Here is a 19,367-nt window from a genome sequence, read left to right as displayed (position 1 = left end):
TATTTTTTATCTCTACACAATATATGGCAAGATAATATACATCAAGCAAATTAGTCATCTAGCAAGCTAATACATACGTCTGGATAAATTGATACATAATTTTCAAAACATTGTGTTCACCAACCCACAGTATATGTTCAAATGATATATACTTAGCAAATTAGTCATCTAGCAACCCAATACACCACCAAGCAAATTGATACATAGTTTTCAAAACATAATGTTTATCAGTATATACTATATGATCATGTGGTATACTCATCGACTTTTTAATATATATTGAAAGTTTTTTTGACACATACCCAGCAGTGATCCAATACATACCTCTAGATAAATCGATACATAGTTTTCAAAACATTCTTTTAACCAGTACATACTACATAGCCAAATTATAGACACCAAATATATTAGTCATTTAGTAAACTAATATACATCTCTAGGTAAATCGATCTATAATTTGTAGCGCATTATATTTATCACTATTAATATATAGTACACAGTTTCCTAGTTTTATCTAATATAAAAAATTATATACACACCATTTTTTAGATTCAATAAATTCTTAAGTGCAAACATGAGGGGAAAGGGACTTGGAAATAAAAAGGAAGGCCTTATGGACAGGAAAACAAAAGACTCCACAAAAAAAAAAAAAAATGAAGGGACAGATTTGATGAGAAAAAAAAAATTGTATATATATTTTTTTATTTTTTAATCACGAGAGTGACAACTTCATTAGAAAAAAAATATAATTTTTGGGTTTTTTTTAAACCCACCCCATATTTCCTTTTTGCAGTGCTCTCCCATATGATTTCTATTCATAAAGTGCTAACCACCCTCAACGTTCCATCTCCTCGGCTTAGGACTCGGCTCGTATACGAGAACCGGGAGACATAAAATCGAACAGGTTGTCCCGGCTAGCGCTCGGCGGATGCATCGCCGCTTCTCCGCCTTCCGAATCCCGACCAATGGCTCGCTCCTCCGGCTATCCCGCTCCCTCCCTTCTTCGACCTCCAACATCACCGATCCCCGGCTTGATTACGTCCGTAACGAGCTCGAAGAGCTCCAGTCCCTGCAACCTATGGCCGCTCCGCGACCAGTGCGAGCGCCGGAACGAGGCCGAGAAGAAGGAAAAGAAGCCGCCGCTGCCAGTGCTGGAGGAGGGAGGGAGGTGGAGATATCGCACCCTTGGCCGGAGTGGGTGGAGCTGATGGAGAGCCTCCTCAAGAAGGGCTATTTGGACCGCACTGCGTTCCAGAGGGCTTCTCCTGTTTCCTCTTTGAGTGCTTCCAAGGACTCCAACCACATCCGGACCGCCTGCCTTAATTTCGCGCGGAATCACTTCGATCTCATCAGGTGAGAGATGGGTTTATTCTTATTTAAAGCTGATAAAGCCTTAGAGTCAGGAAAGTTTGCATTTTTTGATATGCTTGTTTAGGGTTTTTGTAGCATAGCGCGTGCCGGTTTGTGATTCTATGATTCAGGTCCTCTTGCTTGTCGATAAAGAGTGAAAGTTTTCAACTTTTTGTTCGTCTTGTTCCGTAACCTTTTGTTTGTCGATGCCGTTTGAACAATCAACACGAGGAATTTGATTCTGCATACTGGCAAAGATTATGGGTATGATGTTTTATAATCTAAATACCATGGCTGATCTCTCTAATTAGAAGATAAAAAGGCAGGTTGCCAAATTGTATCGGTTTTCTGATCTGAAAGTTGTTTCTGGTGTATTATGTGATTTGACCCCTTGAATCAATAGTATTAGATGCAAATAGGAAAAAGAGGTTGACTTTTGTGTTAGGAACTGAAGGGAACAGTGGATAGAGATTGTGAAGTAGTTCCAGATATTTAGTCCAAACGTGGAGTATGTGAACTTATATGCAGGAGTGAATTTGGGTAAGCATTGTATGCAAATAAGTTCCAGAAGCTCCCTAACATTATGGTTTATTGATTAATATTATAGCTAGCTTGTTAAGAAGAGTCTGAGATTTTCTAACAGAAAATTCAGTGACCTGAAGCTCTGCAAACATATATGAGGTGAAAGGGTGTAGGCATGGTGGTGATAAGGACAAAATTAGAGTTGATTTCAATGGCTTCTTCTATTTGTGACAATGCCAAATAGCTTGCAATCTACCATATCGTAACTATCTCAATCAGATGTGCAAGCAAAGAGAGAGGAACACATACATGAAAAAGTGTAGGAAAAGTCCAACAACTTTTGCAGAAATTATGTTATACTCGATCTCTTTGTTAAAAAAAAATTTAGCATGCTACACTTCTACTGGCCCTATGCATAAAGAGTTTCAAGAAAGGTGAGAAAACATCTGTTTGGATTATAACATCGTTTTCACTAAAAAAAAAGCCTATCAATTGACAACATGGATATTATGCCACAGAATTGAGCTTATCCATAAATTGGTAGAATTTCATGTTCTAAACTTCAAAAATATGGCATTCTGTTTCTTTTGCTACTATCAACCCTACATTACTATTCTAAATTTTAAAAGCCAGAAAATGTATCACAAAAAAAAAAAAAGGATTCTGTATAGTTGGGAGGCTTCATGTTTTATGATTCTGAAGACAAGATAAATAGGATTCTGATTAAAGTATTATATGGTAATTGGAAAGCATGTTAATAATATCAACTTTTTTAATTTCTAAAATCAATGAGTTAGAAAATAAAGGAGGAAAACAAAAGTTTCTATATTTGGAGATCTTGATGATGAGATCATTGTAAGATAGTTTAGAGATAGGATGAGGTAATTTTTGAAGTTCTTGAGAAAGATATCAGAGGTGGAGGAATCATAATATTTCCGAAGAGTAGATCTTTAGGGCTTTGTACATATAAAGAGGATCACATTTGATAAGTCAATACCTCAAGAGGACCACCAACTTATTTTTTTGAAACAGGGAAGATGCTAAACTGATATCCGACAAGCTTAGTTTACTTACACCTGTCAATTAAATAAGAAATGTCTAAGTTGGTATATGAAAATAAGAAAAAAAATAAATGAGATTGTTTCCAAACAGCTTTTATGGGAAAAAATAGAATTTGTGAGAGAAAATAAAGAAAAAGATGAATAAACATGAGCGTGGGTTGTTTATAAGGGATCGTGATTAGCTTTTGGACTGATCAGTAGTATTTGCAAAAAAGAATAATATGCTTTGACCTTTTACTTTCAACTTTTATTGCACAAAATATATTTATGAAAATGACATTCACAGTTTGATATCTTTGTCAAAAATGCAGTAACTTTCCCAAGGTCAGCTAAAGCCCTCAGAGCCATTATGCTCAGAGATTATTTTATAATATGTGAAGGAAAAGGTAGAATCCTTTTTTTGGCACGTTCAACTTAAAAGACATATGCGTTATGTTTTCCCTTCCTGTGCTTGACAGACATGCATTATTTTTTTCCTTCGTGTGGCTTTTACATTCATGTTTACATTATGGGAAAAAAACAGAAAGTGCCTTAAAGAAATAAAAGGTCATTTCTCTTTGAATTAAATGAGTTAAGTTGATTCTAAGTGATTTTTCATCTGGTTCTTTCATGACCAGGGACAAATATTAAGATAGTTGCAGAAATCCAAGCCTAACAGTTTACTACAGATGCTACATCCTGATAATAGAGGAAATTTATATAGCTACCATGTTCTCTGGCTTTTGACTATTTGTTGTATAACCTCGATATCTCATTGCATATAGCCTCAATAGGCATTAGGGATGAGTTTTACATGGCAAGAAGAATATGGATCCCCAACAACCTTAACATGAAGACCATGAACTAATATTTCCTTTTCTTTTTTAGGTTTTTTAGAATGCTTTTCTTTTCCCTTTTTTGTGTGAAGTTAATTTGATTTCCTACTCTGTGTATTTATGCACTATATGGCTTTGATGTAGATATTTGTCAAGGAGAGATATTCAGATTATTGTGAAATGTGGATGCCCAAGCATAGACAGAAAAGTTGTCAATTCAGGGAAGCGTTTGAGAGCTCATGTGGGCATTGAGGAAGGAGATGTATGTGCCAGAAATACTTACTGGGAATTAATTAAACTATATGTGTTAAGCGAAAACTACATTATCTTTGATTATCTCTAATAATGTCTTTTGTCCGACAGGTTTGCAGCTCGTGCAATTTGCGGGGAAGCTGTGAGAGGGCATATGTGAAGGCTCGTGAGGATGAAGGTGGAAGAACTGTGGATGTTATGCGAATTTTATTAACACATGGTCTCGATATCATCACTGGGTCAGTGGAGAACCCGGCATGCCTCAACAAAACTGTTAAAGAATCTGTTTGGAAGCTGCTGAATGAAATGGTGGAGTTTAGTATCAAGGAATTTGACTCCAATACTCCAACAGTGACCTCTGGAAGGCCTTTATCTAGGCTAGACAAGGCAAGTGGGAGCCAATTTTTCAAGGGCCAAATTGCTGTCCCTATGAAACAGGGAGACTGGATTTGTCCCAAGTAAGCTGACAGATCTTCCTTCAATTTCCATCTTGATCATTTTTTCCCTAATTCTAAATGGCATCTCTTGATTATATTACTAGATGCAACTTTCTGAACTTCGCCAAGAACATCAAATGCTTGCGCTGCAATGGGGAATTCCAAGAGAGGCTTAAAAGGTTTCAGGAGGACCAGGAGCATCTTCCTCTCAAGAAAGGAGACTGGATATGTGAGAAGTATGATTCTTGGTATCTTGATTCTTGACCTCGATTAAGATATCAGTACATGGTTTTATTTTTTCATTTGATTTTTCTGCAATTTCTTGCAGGTGTAATTTCTTGAACTTTGCCAAGAATACAAAATGCTTGCAGTGTCATGAGAAGCCCCCAAAACGCCAGCTTAATCCTGGGGAATGGGAATGTCCATCGTGAGTCATTGATCCTTTGCTAATTATTCTGCAACTTTGAATATGAAAAATTCGTTTGGTATGGTTTTTATTGTGGCAATGGTAATCATCAGAATTGTTGATATAGTCAAATAGTGTTGCTTTTGTTCAAGCTAGTTATTAGGTTCCCTCGTCTCCTCTGACAGGAGACTGATATTGCCCCAAATGAACTTAATTAACTTGATTTTTTTCTCGTCCATGAATCATTTATTCAATAGCGATCAGCAAAAAAAAAAAAAAAAGAGATGAGAACACCTGCATGATATATTGTGTTGCAGGTGTAACTTCATTAATTTTAGGAGGAACATGGTTTGTTTAAAATGCGATTGGAAACGGCCTAAAGCATCAAATAGTGGAGATTGTGCTGGATCCCAGCATCATGATCAAGGACATCAGAAGCATTCTGGTATCTCATTTGTCAGAAACAGCGACGACACCACTGGACAGCATACTCAATGGAAGCCAACAGAAGTAGAAGACTCTGATTTCTGGAGTTCTGGGGAAGATGGAGATGACAGTGATGAAGATAAGTTGGATGCACGGAATAAATTTGCAGATAATTTTCCAATATTGGCAGGCAGGAGCACTCTGTCCCAAGACCTTGTTGCCAGGGAGAGGTGGAAGGAAGAAATGTCGCAGAGCAGTAAAGGGCATTCAGGGGAGAGAAATCAAGAAAATGATGGTGGTTTGGATTCTGCCAGTCTTAGAAGCAGCATCGAGTTGGATGAATCAAGTGGTGAAGATGAGATAGCTGAGTGGTTCCAAAGTGCAAAAGATAATGGAAAATTTAAAAACTAATCCTCATGAATTTTCTGACCTTGGACAGACTGATTTGTTAGATATTATTAGGTCATTAGAATGCCCTCGTTTGTATAATTATGGCATTCTTATACTGAATCATCTTATCTTCTTTTTTTTATATACTTCGAGAATCAGATATAGCTGTATGTTAGACATTATGATATCCATTTCAGTTAAGGAATACAATTTTGAGATTTTTATTTCACTTACATGGCAATCATGTGAGTTGGAGTAGTTTAGGTCTGCCATGCAGCAGAAACAAAAGAAACAAAGTTCTCTCTAGAGCTGGATGCCACTAACAGGTGCTTTGAGATCCCTGCAGAGTCGATGATTCCTTTGCATCAACCAGTAATTTTCATTATTAGTTGCTTGAATCTGTCATCATGTCTCTCAGTTAGAACAAGCTTAATAGTCCGACTTGAAGCTTGAAATGATTATTATACCATGGGGAAGGTGTTAAAGGAGACAAATGATGCTCTTGCCGTTGTCTTCAACATGGTAAATCATATTATGTGAAAGGGAAGAGGGCAGTCTTTTTTTTTTTTTTTTGCTGCTTTGACGGGTTCTTCATACAATGCGCGTACGAATATATCCAAGAAAATCAAAAAACACAAGCTTGCGGAGTGCCAGTGGCATCTCCCCCTCTTCTGACCACAGGGCGTATCCTGAGTGGTGGGCCGCGTAGACAGCCACCCAGTCAGCCGCCTTATTGGCCTCTCTGAATACATGCTTGGCCTCGAAGGCCACACTATCTCTCACCATCATCCCAATGTCCCGGATCAGAGGGGTGGTCTCTGCTCTCACCACTCGGACCCCTCCGAATCCACCCAATGACCGTAGTCGAATCGCCCTCCAGGATGATCGAGCTGGCTCGCAGCACCTGCCGTGCATGGCGAAGACCTGCCCAAGCAGCTTGCAACTCCGCTTTTGAAACTGATGTGTCGAACAGCTGGCAATCGCCCGCTGCCACTACCCTGGAGTGAGGGTCCCGTATAACAAAGCTTGTCCCGCCTCGCGTACCTCCATCCAGCACCGACCCGTCAAAGTTGACCTTGAGGAAGTTCAAGGGTGGGGGCTCCCAGGTGCAAAATACCGTCCGAGGAGTTGCCTGAGCAGAGAAGGAACCCCAGATGTCTCGAACTATCAAGGGTATATCTGAATGGATGGTGGGTATGGACTCCATCGCCAGTGCTTGAGTGGACTCTGCAACAAACTTCGGCGACATCCTGCGTTCGCCGAAAGTGCGAGCGTTCCTTGCCAGCCAGATCTGATGGGCTGTGCAAGTCGCTCTGATGGCCTCCTGACATGTCCAAGGACTAGCCAACTACTGTCGTATCATTTGTAGGAAGAGTCACCTCTCACGCCAAGCCTCCTCTGGGATCCCTGTCCACTGCCATATCAACCTCGCCCATGTACACTGGAATAGTATATGGTCCACTGACTCCTCTGCACCGCAAGCCCCGCACTCCGCAGGGATCCCCAAATCACGCCTGCTCAGCACTACTCTCATCGGTAGGCGGTCCCACGTCACCTTCCATAAAAAGAGTGCTGCCCTCGGGTGGAGCTCGGACCTCCAAATCCAGGTGCAGTTCGGCCCCCGCTCATGCTCTCGTTGAATAACCCGAGATAGATCTCCCAATCTGACACTGGCCCTGCATGAGGTGCCCCAAACCCTGACGTCTGGCCCCTCACATCCTGGTACTGGAAGGGACCGGATCCTCTGAACAAGGTGTACCCCGAACAATTGTCGTAGTCTGGCCTCATTCCACTCGGTCCTCCCTGGTGCTAGGAGGTCGCACACCCGGAGCCCCTCTGCTGCCTCAGTATCCACCATGGTCGGCCAGCACATCAAAAAAAGGTATCCACCCACGGATCACCAGTCATATCGATGCTCCGTCCATCGCCTATCAGCCACCTGGTGTTTGCAAGTATCTCCCAATCTCGCGCCACATAAAGGAGATTCGGAGGCCACTCCGTGCCACCTCTGAGCCCTCTCGACCATATCTGGCTACCATCATCCGACTCCATAGCCCGTGTGGCTCCAACAAGAAGCGAGCTGCGTGCCGAGCAATAAAAGCCTCACGCCTCTCCAGGAGGAACTGTACTCCCAGACCGCCCTCACTGATGGGAAGGCAGACCTGCTCCCATGCCACTAGATGTACCTCATGGCCTCTACCGTGAGACCCCCACAAGAAGCTCCGGAGAAGACGTTCAATCCTCAACAGAGTCATCTTTGGTACCACAGTGTTGGCCATGAGATATACCGGCATGGACCCTAACACCGATCTGACAAGTATCAGTCTCCCCATTATGGATAGAGATGACGCCCTCCATCCCTCCAACCTGCTCTGGACCCGCTGTACCAACCCCGAGCACTCTGCCACCTGTAGTCTCCGGCCCGTGATAGGAACTCTCAGGTAGATCAGTGTTCCCTTATGCTCTGGTATCTGTAGAATCCTCCGGATCTCCTGTCTGACTCTGCTCTCCGTGCCAGGGCTGAACTGAATGGCTGACTTCAGGAAGTTCACTCTCTGTCCAGACGCCGCACAGTAACCCGCCAGCACCATGCGAAGGACCTGTGCATCAGAAACTCGCGCCCTGGTCAGGAGAAGACAATCATCAGCAAAGAGCAAGTAAGAAATAGGTCCAACTCCCGGTGTTGGAACATAGGCCTCCAGCTCCCGGCTAGTGCACACACCTTGCAAATGAAGGTAGGATGCTCATCATCAGGAAGGAACCTGAGTATCAGAGGCATCATCATAGCATCATCACACTTCATCTTTCCGATGATTTTTTCCCCTTTTTAATGAATAATTTAGATACAAAAGCTCCCTCGCTTACCTTAGTCCTGGTATAAGATTTTATGACACTTGGTAACTGAGGCAGGACCAAATTAACCCAATGTCATGCACGCCGCTACGCTGCAGTTCTACAGTTTGAAATAAGCTATCCTCTTGGATCACCTTGACAAGACTTTGCTCCAATGACATTTTCAAGGTGACAGATTTCAGAACCCAGATTACTGCATGATGCAGGCGAGCATAACCATTCAGCCATCAACTTTCTCCCATGTCAATCAATGTTGTACGTATCGTAGATTAGTAACAGCAATATTATGATGAAAAAGTTGGCAGGTGTAGGGTAACAACCCCATTGCACTGCATTGATGAGGTTAGAAATTTTCCTAGCTACAAGTGCTATGCTCTGTTTGCAATGCTCATTTATGCCAACATCCTTGCTTTTAGAAACAATCTAAGCTGCATGATTAATGTCCCATAATTTTAATGTTCAGTATATAGCACAACAGCTATGGGAGGTCTGATAAGATCTTCTTTAAGCAATTATTGTGCCATAAATTTTTCTCTAATTTTATTATTTTATATAATCTTTTTGATGAGATTTTCTTATACGATTCAAAATGACTGAGATTCACTCAATCTAGAATTTTACTTGTCACTGGTCGAATATTCAGCCCAGTTCTACCCTGTGTTTGAGTCGAACCTAATCCACCTAGTTACATCCCCATTCATCGTGATTCAACTAAGATGGGGAAGAGATACACTTTTTCCATATCAGCAAGTGGGTATGTTTTTTTTTCCCCCTAGCTAGATTACTAAGAAATTGTCATTGATCGGTGGAAACACTTTCACTTTTTTAATTAAAATCCACAAATGTCCTCTTTTAATATTGTCAATCCCATGGCAGTCCCAACTCAAAATATTACATCAATTGAATATTTTCGGTGAAGCCCTCTTGTTTGCCTCTCTCATTAGAAAAAACCAAGTACTCCTAATCGACATAGCCCTTGATTGTCATTGACCAGCCAGCTTTTAGTAGTCTCCCTATGTAAAAAGGTAGCCTTCCAATTTTCACAATCGATCTTTTGATTTCTCGATTTGTTTTCTCCAAAATCTCTCAGGATTCTGTAGTTATTAACTCATGTAAATATATTTCAATATTTCAAAATGACAGTCTTTATGCAAATAGGCCATAAATAGCCAACAAATAGACCAAACAAGAACAATCATTCTTGAATTATTTATTTAAAAGCATTATTGAGAATTCAACAATATTTTCATATAAGATTATCTCTAACTAAACTTAGTAATTTTTCCACCAAACAAACACAGTAAAATTTATTTTTCCTCGTAAATTCTAGATATCGTCAGATTACCTTATAATCTAATATAATCTAACCCAACAATCTTTAAAACCTTTTACAAAGGTTTCAGCCTTGCTTGCCATCTCCTAATAATATCTTGCCTTCTTCAGAAACTTTATTAGCTATTATAATGGCCATTATATTTATTCAGGAAAGTATCTCACTGGATTCTCTATAATAAAACAACAACAATTGCAATGACAATGGTTACTTATTATCATCAGAGATTTGAATTTGAAAGTATTGATTCGATAAAATAAATAATAAAAATCTTTCCATCAATATAGGAATTTTCTTTTCTATTGAAACAACTAGAACAAGAGACACTCATTTCTATTTTTATTTCAAAGTTGCCCCCTAGTGCAATCTATGGGTCACAGCCTGTGTCTTGTGACATGTGACCCACAGCGTGCAGGGATCCATAACAAATACACTCATCTGAAAAGAAACCTAGGTTTCTAAATGGATAAAGTCGGCAAGGTTCGGGAGAACTTGCCGACTTTATCCGAGCCCGAGAAAAAAAAAAAAAAACTCAGATAAAATTGCTTTTTCCCTACCATTTTTGGCTCACTTTACTCTCCCTGCCGTTAATGCCTTCTCCACATTGTTACCTGCTCATCGACCGTCGCGTTGTAAAAGGGTGGGACGTGGTTGGTCGTCTCCTTCCTTTCACTCTTGTTCCCCTTTTCCTTTTTTCTTGGCTCTTCGGGAGGGGAAAACCCGAGCCCGGAATCCCTTAACCCTCGGCGGCGGTTACCTGCCCTTATTCCCCCCACCTGCCGCAATCCCTCCCCCCCTCTCTATAGGAGATAGAGGGAGAGAGAGAGAGGAGGGAACCCCTGGGTCAGTCCCCTGTCCCAAGCTCCAGAGAAAGAAATAGAGGGAGAGAGACGCCGCAATGGGCTCCGAGGGATCGCGGGTTGTCGGTGAGCTCTCATCATCACCTCCCTGATTTCTTACCTTGTGGATTTCTTTTTCGTTCATGTGCCTGTCCTCATGCGGATCGTGCTTCATCGCGGTGCTTTTAGGGTTTCTTCTTTGATTTGCCTGGAGTTTTCCGTTTCATTCCTTTTTTTTTTTTGTATTTTCTCGGAATTGGGTTAAGATTTGGTGGGAATAAAATAGTTTCTTGAGGCGCTTATGTCTTTCGTTTTTTGCCATGATATTTCAATTGGGGTGATGGTGGCGCTTGTGTTGAAGAAAATTAAGATTTTTGAGGTACAAATAAAACTACTGAATTGTTTTTCTTTGCGTTGATTTTTATTTCTGGAAATTAGACATTCCTCGGGGGGGGTGGGGGGGTGTTCTTGACAGGAAGGCAACTTCCTGTTTTTTAGTCCTGACTATGAAACGTCCAAATTTATATGGGAGGCTACGATAGGACTTGGTTCAAGCATCTTCTTGGATAATGAAATGCAGCAAAACAACTTTTAAAGCCATCCAGTCGGCTTTGCCTACAGTAGACACTAAAAAAGTTATTTCTCTTCTTGATTTAATCTGATTTGACACGGTGAACGAGGAGGAGAAAAGGAGGAGGTGGTGTCAATTGCTTTGCTTGGTTACAGGATTTTATTTTTGAAGAAAATCATTATTCTTTGATTTTTCCTCTCAACAACTTACCATCCACCCAACATGTGCACCATAATTTATCCTTCTCTTTTTTCTGATTTTCTTTTCTTTTCTAATTTTCCTTTTTTTATAAGTTTTATTTTCCTGGTTCCAATCTTACTTTTTTTTATTGTAAATCTGATCATTTTTTCTTATCATAGGAGTTTTCTTTAACATAAAAAAAATATAGGAGTATTACCTGTTAGTGTCTTGTGCCCTATTTTCTTCACTGAAATTAGTTTTTTAGAAGAAATTTGTTTCTGAAAATTTCGAGTCAGTTTGTTCTTTTTAAACAATTGTTGTCTTTTTTCCCCTATTCTTTCTTCTTTTAATTTCTTGAGGTTAGTAGGAAGAAGAACCCATGTGTGTGATTTTATATCCATTTGCGTAGTTTTATAGTATGATGAAGAGATAAATGCACAATGGGATCTTCTAAAAATTGTTCTCTCAAGAACACTATCCTCCTCCCCCTCCCCCCAAAGAGAAAAAGGAAATTCTGGCTCCTCCACTGACAGAATGTGCTGATAAGAGCGTGGCATATATAAGATATAACTTAACCTGGTCGATGCTTCGCTAGAGATCGGGCAAGGAGGCATTCGAGAGAGAAATTGAGCAAGGCAACCGTTGGAGGGGGAGGCTTGGGATTTTATTAAGCACCGGACCACCCAAGCTGTTGCTGGTTCGGTTACCTTGGCCAAGATCTTGGTTTGTAACAATATTGGGCATACTTAGTATGTTATATGGGCTACCTCAGCCGTTATTATTTGGCCGTATAGACCGAATGATTCCAAGAAATCAGCCAATGCAATATGAACATATTGGCTAGCATCAATTTTACCTCCTAAATTGGATGTCTTAGTTAATAATTTGCTACCATATTGGTTGAGATTTTGATATCTTGCTTCAAAAATATCAGCTGAGATCTTGAAAAATCTCAGATCTTTCCAAAAGCTCCACACTTTCCATCTCGGCGAGATAAACTACGATCTAGGTTGATCTCAGTCCTGGTCACACATTGAGATGGCCAATATCACGTTTTTTAAAGACCCTCTAATGGAGATGTCTATGGTGATGTAGGAATTTCGAATTTTTCAAAGTATTCACTTTGTGCGCCTATATAGGTTCAAATATCTGTTCTTATAAAATGACGAAATTTCTTTAAATTTCTTAAGTGCATTGATTGCAAGAGAAGATGCTCCTTGGATTTTTAGCTTTTCTTATTCATGAATTAACCAACCTTGAAAACAAATCTGTACAAGATTCTATTTAATACATGTGGTTAGTAGAATGCTTGCTTTTTGATTCCTTTCCATGGTAATATTCTGTTGCTCTGTGCTAGTACATTTATGGTCCTCAGCTATCTCCCCTCTTTGTTGTTTACCACATATTCCTCACTTATTTCCTGAAGGCCTCCCTTTCTCTTGTAGGCCTGTAGCTAACATTTCTATTGTTCATATTACCCATTTAGAACCAATCTAGAAAACAATTATATGTTCTTTGTTATCATTTTTTGATTTTAAAATTATAAGCATACATTTTCTGGAAGCAACAATTAGGTTAAAGTTTGCTATTTCATGCAAATAAGCACATAATTGTACTATGCTTTCTAGTAATCTTCTATCTGTAGTTTGTGTTGGGGAACTACTTTCCTATCTGACACACAAAATTACTACTTATTTTTCTTTACCTCTCTGAGGTTACTTGCATTTCTTTAACCAGCCAAAGAGGTGGATGAACGCTGATATTGCTTGTAATAGCAAGTTCCTAAAAAAATTATGGATGGACATAAATTATCAAGCAAGTTTTCAACAATTTATTTTTTTGTTTATGTAAAATTAACAAGTTCTTAACTATTTATTTTTGCATAATATTTTTTTAGCCAAAACATATACACATTCTAATGACATGTTTTCATTCTTTTCGTCTTATAATTTTATCATCTTGGAGTTCAATAACATCTATCTAGAGGGCTTGGATGTATACTAATTATAGCACTATTATTGTGGTTCGTATGGATTTAGTTGAATCAGACCAGACCAATCTTGGTTTTATGTGGCTTTCAAATTTCAAACGGCCCACTTTCCTTCTATAAAATGGTTATATAGGAGATGTATGATGTTGCAATTGGGAATGAAGAGTGCGAAACTGACAAGCTTATTTAGGTTTCCCTTGCCTGGAATGGGATGAGCTGCACAACTCCACCCACTTGTGCAAAGTTTTCAGACAGGGACCACCAAGTGGGAGGAGGGAGTGGATTCACAGGGCATGTGGTTTTGAAATTAGATTAGTATGACTAAAGGCCACTTATGAAGTGTTACAGCCATTAAATATTTTCTCTTTTTCATGATAAATTGTGACTTGATGGACAATATGCCTTGGGCAAGAGTCAAAATATCCAATTGTTTTTTTCTTGTGTTATATCAACTAGTAGGCCCTTTAGTGATCCATATTATTATTAGTTGCTGTATTTGCTGCAATGGGGCCTTGATCAGCCCTATCATGTTGATAAAGAAGATAAATCTGTGGATAGTGGGGGTCAAGAAAAGTCATCAGAGAAAAGGATTGGCCTTCTTCTCAATTCTTGAAAGCCCTCGTCCCTTCAGAATCATTTTTTGAAATCCTCTATAGATCCAATTTTTTGAAGATATAGGCTTTTTGTAACATGTTGTCCATTCTTCTGAAAACCTAAGAAATTAGGACTTGGAACAACAGCTTGAGCTGGAGTGAGATTTGTTGGAGGAATAATGATTTCTTTATTGCTTATGGTTCAGAGTGCTGCAGGGTGCAGGACAGCAGGGGAGGGAGGGAGGGTGGGTGGGGGGGGGGAATCAGAGAGCAGAGGAGTGTGGCCTACGAACAGGTTTAACACCATGAATTTGCAGTCTTTTCTTCCACCTCCAAATTTAATAACTCAAAGTGAAAATGAATTGATGATTTCTTGGTTGAAACTTCGCACTGATGTTTCAATGAAGCCAAAGTAGCAAAGGAACAAGAGCACATACACCATAAATAAAATGTGGAAGGGGAAGGAAAAACAAGAAAGTAGATGATGAAGATTTGACATTTGGACCTTGATGAGATCTGAATTTTTCTTTGCAGTACTCTGTTGTTGGCATGATTTTTTTTCTCCCCTGCTTTGGACAGGTTGCATGCTCAAATTGAGGAGTTAGAATAAAGCAGTCATGCATTATGTATGCATATAAATTAGCACTTTAAATATCTTAGTTAAGTAATTATAAGTTTAGTCAGAGTTGTAAGCATATAATTCTTTAATAATTCATTAGATGGCTAACAAAACTAATTTATGAATGGAGCAATTTGCATGCTTGCCTTGTAAAACAAAGAAAATATAGATAAAATTACACGTACTTTGGACTTGAAAAGTTTTTAATTAACTTGCATTTTCAATGAGACCTTTTTTTTGTTATGCTAAAGTAAGCTCAAATTGATTAGCTTCTGTCATTTGCTGATAATATCACAACAATTGGGTTGTCATCAATCTCAGGTACAAGGCACTATGTTTAGTTCCACCAAATCATTAGATTGGTTATATGTTTTATGTAGAAAGTTTTGAAAATTGAAGCTCAATCTGTAGCTCATTTGTTTTTTAATTTTTTCAATTAATTCTTAAAAAATATATTTCCAAATAATTGGAGTTAGTATCTTAATGCAAATTGTTAGAAAAACAGACATGCAGCAAATTGCATAATCGCTGAATCAATTTTACAAGCTTTAGTGTGAGGTTTTATGTGAGCACATTGGAGCAAAGATGGAGACATGTGCAATCTTGGAGAATCAAGTTGATTTTACACTAGAAAGGCAAGTTATGGATTTGTTTTCTTGTTAAAGCTGGATGATGGAAATGTGTAAAGAGGAGAGAGAATTCACATATGGGTTCTTCCTACTGTAAAAAGAATCCACAATCATTATTGACACAGAGAAAGCATGTGATAAAGTGCTACCAGAAGTTGTTTAGTGGTTGTCAAGGCATACAGGTTTGTATAATAAAGTATATTGAGTGTGACTGGCACTCAGACTAGCTATGGTGAGACAAAATAGTTTCTAATAGTGGCATAACCATATTATTTGTGGCCTGGGTAATAAGTTCATATTACTTCACAATTATCCAATTGATCAATTTTTAAAGTATAGCAGTTTTATGTGTGTTATCGTTGTAGATACAGAATCATCAATGTGATTGGAGTACCTGTAGATGCTAAATTTGGAATATTTGAATGTTTGGAGGACAATGGTTTTATCTGATATGTAATTTAGTTGGAATAGAAATAAAGGATCTACTTTAGTGATGAAGTGTTACATTTTTTTAGGGAAGGGAGTGCAAAACCTATAATTTAATTGTGGGGCAATAATTGACAATGAATTACCTGAGTTTGATCCTTTTTCTATTTTGTTTTTATTGCATAGAAATTGATGAGATAATCTAAGATTTAATAGATTAAATTAGCATGATTGAGATGCTTCTAACATGGTTTTCTTTTTTTGTGTGTGTGTGTGTTGGGGGAGGTGTTCAAGTGCCTATGGATTTATCTATTGTTCATTATGAAGGGTGTGGCAACATGAGGTGATGTTAAATGATAAGAATGCTCAGGTGTATCTGTGTACAAGCAGAAATATGAGTATTTGAAGTGAGTAAATTAGCAAAAGCATTGGAAATAATGTTCAGGCTGAAGTAATGAACTGCAATCTTTGATTCTTGGGGGGCATATTGGCCCAATAAGGAGAAGAACCTGTAAGGAGAGGATCTTGGATTTACATGTGTTCCAGTGGCTCAACGCATAAGAATATAGTCATAAGGAAATCAAGGTAAAAGTTCTAAAAATTTGTTGAATTATGTTGGCATGTAACCGTGGCTGGATTTAATGACAAAGGAGGATTATATGACAGATTCCAGCCACTGGGATTACAGTGTTCCTCTTGTATCTCATTTGTTTCATTCCTCTTCCCAACCTTTTGTGGTAGCCCTAGTTAATTTTCTTCAATTATACTCATATCAAATTGTTGTAAAGAGTTATAATTTTCCAGTGTAACCATCTAGATATCACAAATTTCGTAATTTTCTACCGAATTTGGTCCTTGTATAAAACAAATGGAATAAGGAGGTCAACATGTATCATCTAAAAATAAGAAAAAATTGATAGATGGAGCTATTGTCATGTTGAAACATGGCTTGTTTTACTATAAGCAGTTGTGAACATTAGGGCATTGGAATTGAAATTTGCATGGTACAGCACCAAAAAACATAGCTAGAGTTGGCATTTGGTCTGGTTTGGTCAGGTTCAAGTTGGATCTACCTCCACCATCAAGACCCAACTGGTCTGAATTGAATCTAGTACAGATTGCACTTCTCGGACTGAATCCTTTGAGAAGTTGGTGAAAACGATCCAAGCCATAGTCATGTAGAAGAAAAAACAGAAGGGAAGGGGGGAGAAGACAGCCATGGACTGTAGTTGCTTTGGCATCTTTGATGGTGCAAAGGCAACATGTGGCTGCTAGATGATGGCTTGTTGTGGGGTAATGGGAAGATGGTGATAGTGATATGGGGATGGTGGCAGGTTGTGTCATGGCTACATGTGATGGTTCGGCACTGTGAGAGGTGATGTGAATGGAGCCAATGATCAGGGATGACTGGATGGATCAAGGAGGAGAGTGAGGAAGATGGGAGGAAGGGATAGAGTGAAGAAGAGGTGCAAGAGAGAGAATGTAAGGGGTAAGAGGAGAGGGGAAATTTGGAAAGAAGAAAGAAAATTAGAAACTGACCATTAATGAATTTGGTATTTTACTATAAGTATCTGTCTAAACTATTCTTATTAAAATATTATATATGCTGATTCTTGGGTCAGACCATTTTAACCCAGACTTGACCGTACCTGATAATTGTTGAATTTCTCTTGACCTAGACCCAAGTCTATGGCTGCTACAGATGGGCTGGGTTAGGTGGATTAGGTTGGGTCAGATTAATTAATTGGGATCTAGATGACCAGCTTTAAGCATAACAACGTGGATTTAAAAATCTTCACAAGTTGTGGTCATGTATACTTGTACTTAGGGTTATTGATAGTCTTGCATCAATCATGCGTTTTTGGTGCATTAACTAAAATTGACAAGGCCATTTTCACGATATCTGGATCATTGACTTCGTGAAATTTTCCTATTGCCCATTTGTTTTGCTTTCAATTCAGGATGTTTCGGACCAGCATTGTAGCTCATTGTTTTTTACTTTGTACCATAATCAAATTATATGCTTAAATAAAATTGTGCACAAGCTTATGTTTCTGAAATTTTTTATGCCTTCACCTCATGCATGTATATATATATATATATATATATATATTGCTGAGAAGGTAATTAATTGTGCATATGAAACTAGACCATCATATTCATTTTATTTTTCAGTTCCAAGAAACTTCAGATTGCTGGAAGAGCTTGAGAGAGGGGAGAAAGGTATTGGTGATGGTACCGTCAGCTATGGAATGGATGATGCCGATGATATCTTTATGCGTTCCTGGACTGGGACAATTATTGGTCCCCACAACGTATGCTTCTGTACTTGCTAGTCCGTTTAAACTTCGGAATATATTGTCGGTCATGCTATTCTCTGCCTTAAATATACATGCCTCTGATGACATCCAAATATTTGTTGCTGCATTTAACCTCTAGACTGTCCATGAGGGGCGGATTTATCAGTTGAAGCTATTCTGTGACAAAGACTATCCAGATAATCCACCAACCGTGCGATTCCAGACTAGGATAAACATGACCTGTGTAAATCAGGAAACTGGAGTGGTATATACTGGCTAAGAATTTATCCTGTCTTTACCATTGATTAAACATTTAATTTTATCTAATTACATCCTAACATTACCAGGTTGAGCCAAGCTTGTTTCCAATGCTTGCGAACTGGCAAAGGGAGCATACCATGGAGGATATACTTGTCAATTTGAAGAAAGAAATGTCATCTTCTCAGAACCGGAAACTTTACCAGCCTCCGGAAGGTAAGTCTGTCAGATTTTAGGACCCAATTATATTAGATATTTAGATCCCTTGTATTTATGTTGTGTGGTGGCTTAAGATGTGCTGTTTAATGAACTAATAAACGTTTCGCAGGCAATGACGACCACAGGATGGAGCAGAAGGGTTTGGTGCTTAGGTGCTCTATCCTTTAAGGAAAAGGAGATGAATGAATGCAGTTATGTAAAAATCCGCTGGTTAAAGATAGGCGGCACCACCAAGAGGCACCCTGAATTGGCACTGTTTGCAAGTCAGCGCCAAACATGCGAAGTTGGAGCAGTAATCTTGGTTTTATAATTAGTAAATAAGCTATATGCACTAGTTGTTGCAAGCGATGGTGCTTCCTTTCCGCGTGTATATTGTACTTTGAGTGCAGCAGGCACGCAAGCTTTAAATTAGCCCTTAATGTATTCTTATGTCTCGACTTCAACCTTTAGTAGGCTGTATCAAAGAATGGTGCAATGAAGGTGTAGATGCTGAAAGATGTTTATTAAATAAATGTCTGGGGTGGTCAGTTAAACTAGCAAGAAGGGAATCCAACTCAAGTGTTTAGATTCTTGAATCAAAACTCACCTGTTTTATAAATTATTGCTATATTATTGATACTTGTAATAATGATGAAATTAGTCCTTGACTGGTATGCCGTACATGTATCCTTCTTCTGTCGTCGATGTCCATTTTGGGCACTCATCTTCTTGGTAAGCGTTGCTCCTGAGGTGGTCTTGTCATAGCTGTTCCATGGATTAATAAATCAGAGTGCAAGCATCTTTGGGTGCTGATGGTTAGGCTTATACAGTTATACTACCTGCTTTTTTTTTTTTTTTTTTTTTTTTCTGAAAACGGGTATTTCATACAATACGTGTACGAATACATCCAAGAAAATCA

The 19,367-nt window shown here is 38.9% G+C and overlaps 1 protein-coding gene across 1 annotated transcript; it reads left to right on the top strand.

Annotated features, from left to right (window-relative positions):
- Window positions 1-875: 875 nt before the first annotated feature.
- On the top strand, window positions 876-19,097 carry LOC103697650 (Ran BP2/NZF zinc finger-like superfamily protein). Its single transcript, XM_008779562.6, has 11 exons — window positions 876-1,353; window positions 3,893-4,010; window positions 4,112-4,458; window positions 4,542-4,673; window positions 4,766-4,864; window positions 5,161-5,677; window positions 10,726-10,771; window positions 17,868-18,007; window positions 18,132-18,257; window positions 18,340-18,466; window positions 18,579-19,097. Exons 1-11 carry the CDS (start codon window positions 929-931, stop codon window positions 18,635-18,637), a joined length of 2,136 nt encoding a protein of 711 aa, XP_008777784.4. The 5' UTR covers window positions 876-928; the 3' UTR covers window positions 18,638-19,097.
- The last annotated feature ends 270 nt before the right edge of the window (window positions 19,098-19,367 follow it).

This window comes from Phoenix dactylifera, chromosome 5 (genome assembly GCF_051530095.1).
Source record: "Phoenix dactylifera cultivar Ajwa chromosome 5, Ajwa_hap1_PhDact_Kaust_v1.1, whole genome shotgun sequence".
In the NCBI taxonomy this organism is placed as follows: domain Eukaryota; kingdom Viridiplantae; phylum Streptophyta; class Magnoliopsida; order Arecales; family Arecaceae; genus Phoenix; species Phoenix dactylifera.
The sequence above is the reverse complement of the archived record's forward strand: the minus strand, read 5'-3'. Positions and strand labels throughout refer to the sequence as shown.

Coding starts and splice junctions, on each gene's coding strand:
- LOC103697650 (XM_008779562.6), top strand. CDS start 929: ATGCATCGCCGCTTCTCCGCCTTCCGAATCCCGACCAATGGCTCGCTC. Junction 1,354..3,892: donor AATCACTTCGATCTCATCAG/GTGAGAGATGGG, acceptor GCTTTGATGTAG/ATATTTGTCAAGGAGAGATA. Junction 4,674..4,765: donor GGAGACTGGATATGTGAGAA/GTATGATTCTTG, acceptor AATTTCTTGCAG/GTGTAATTTCTTGAACTTTG.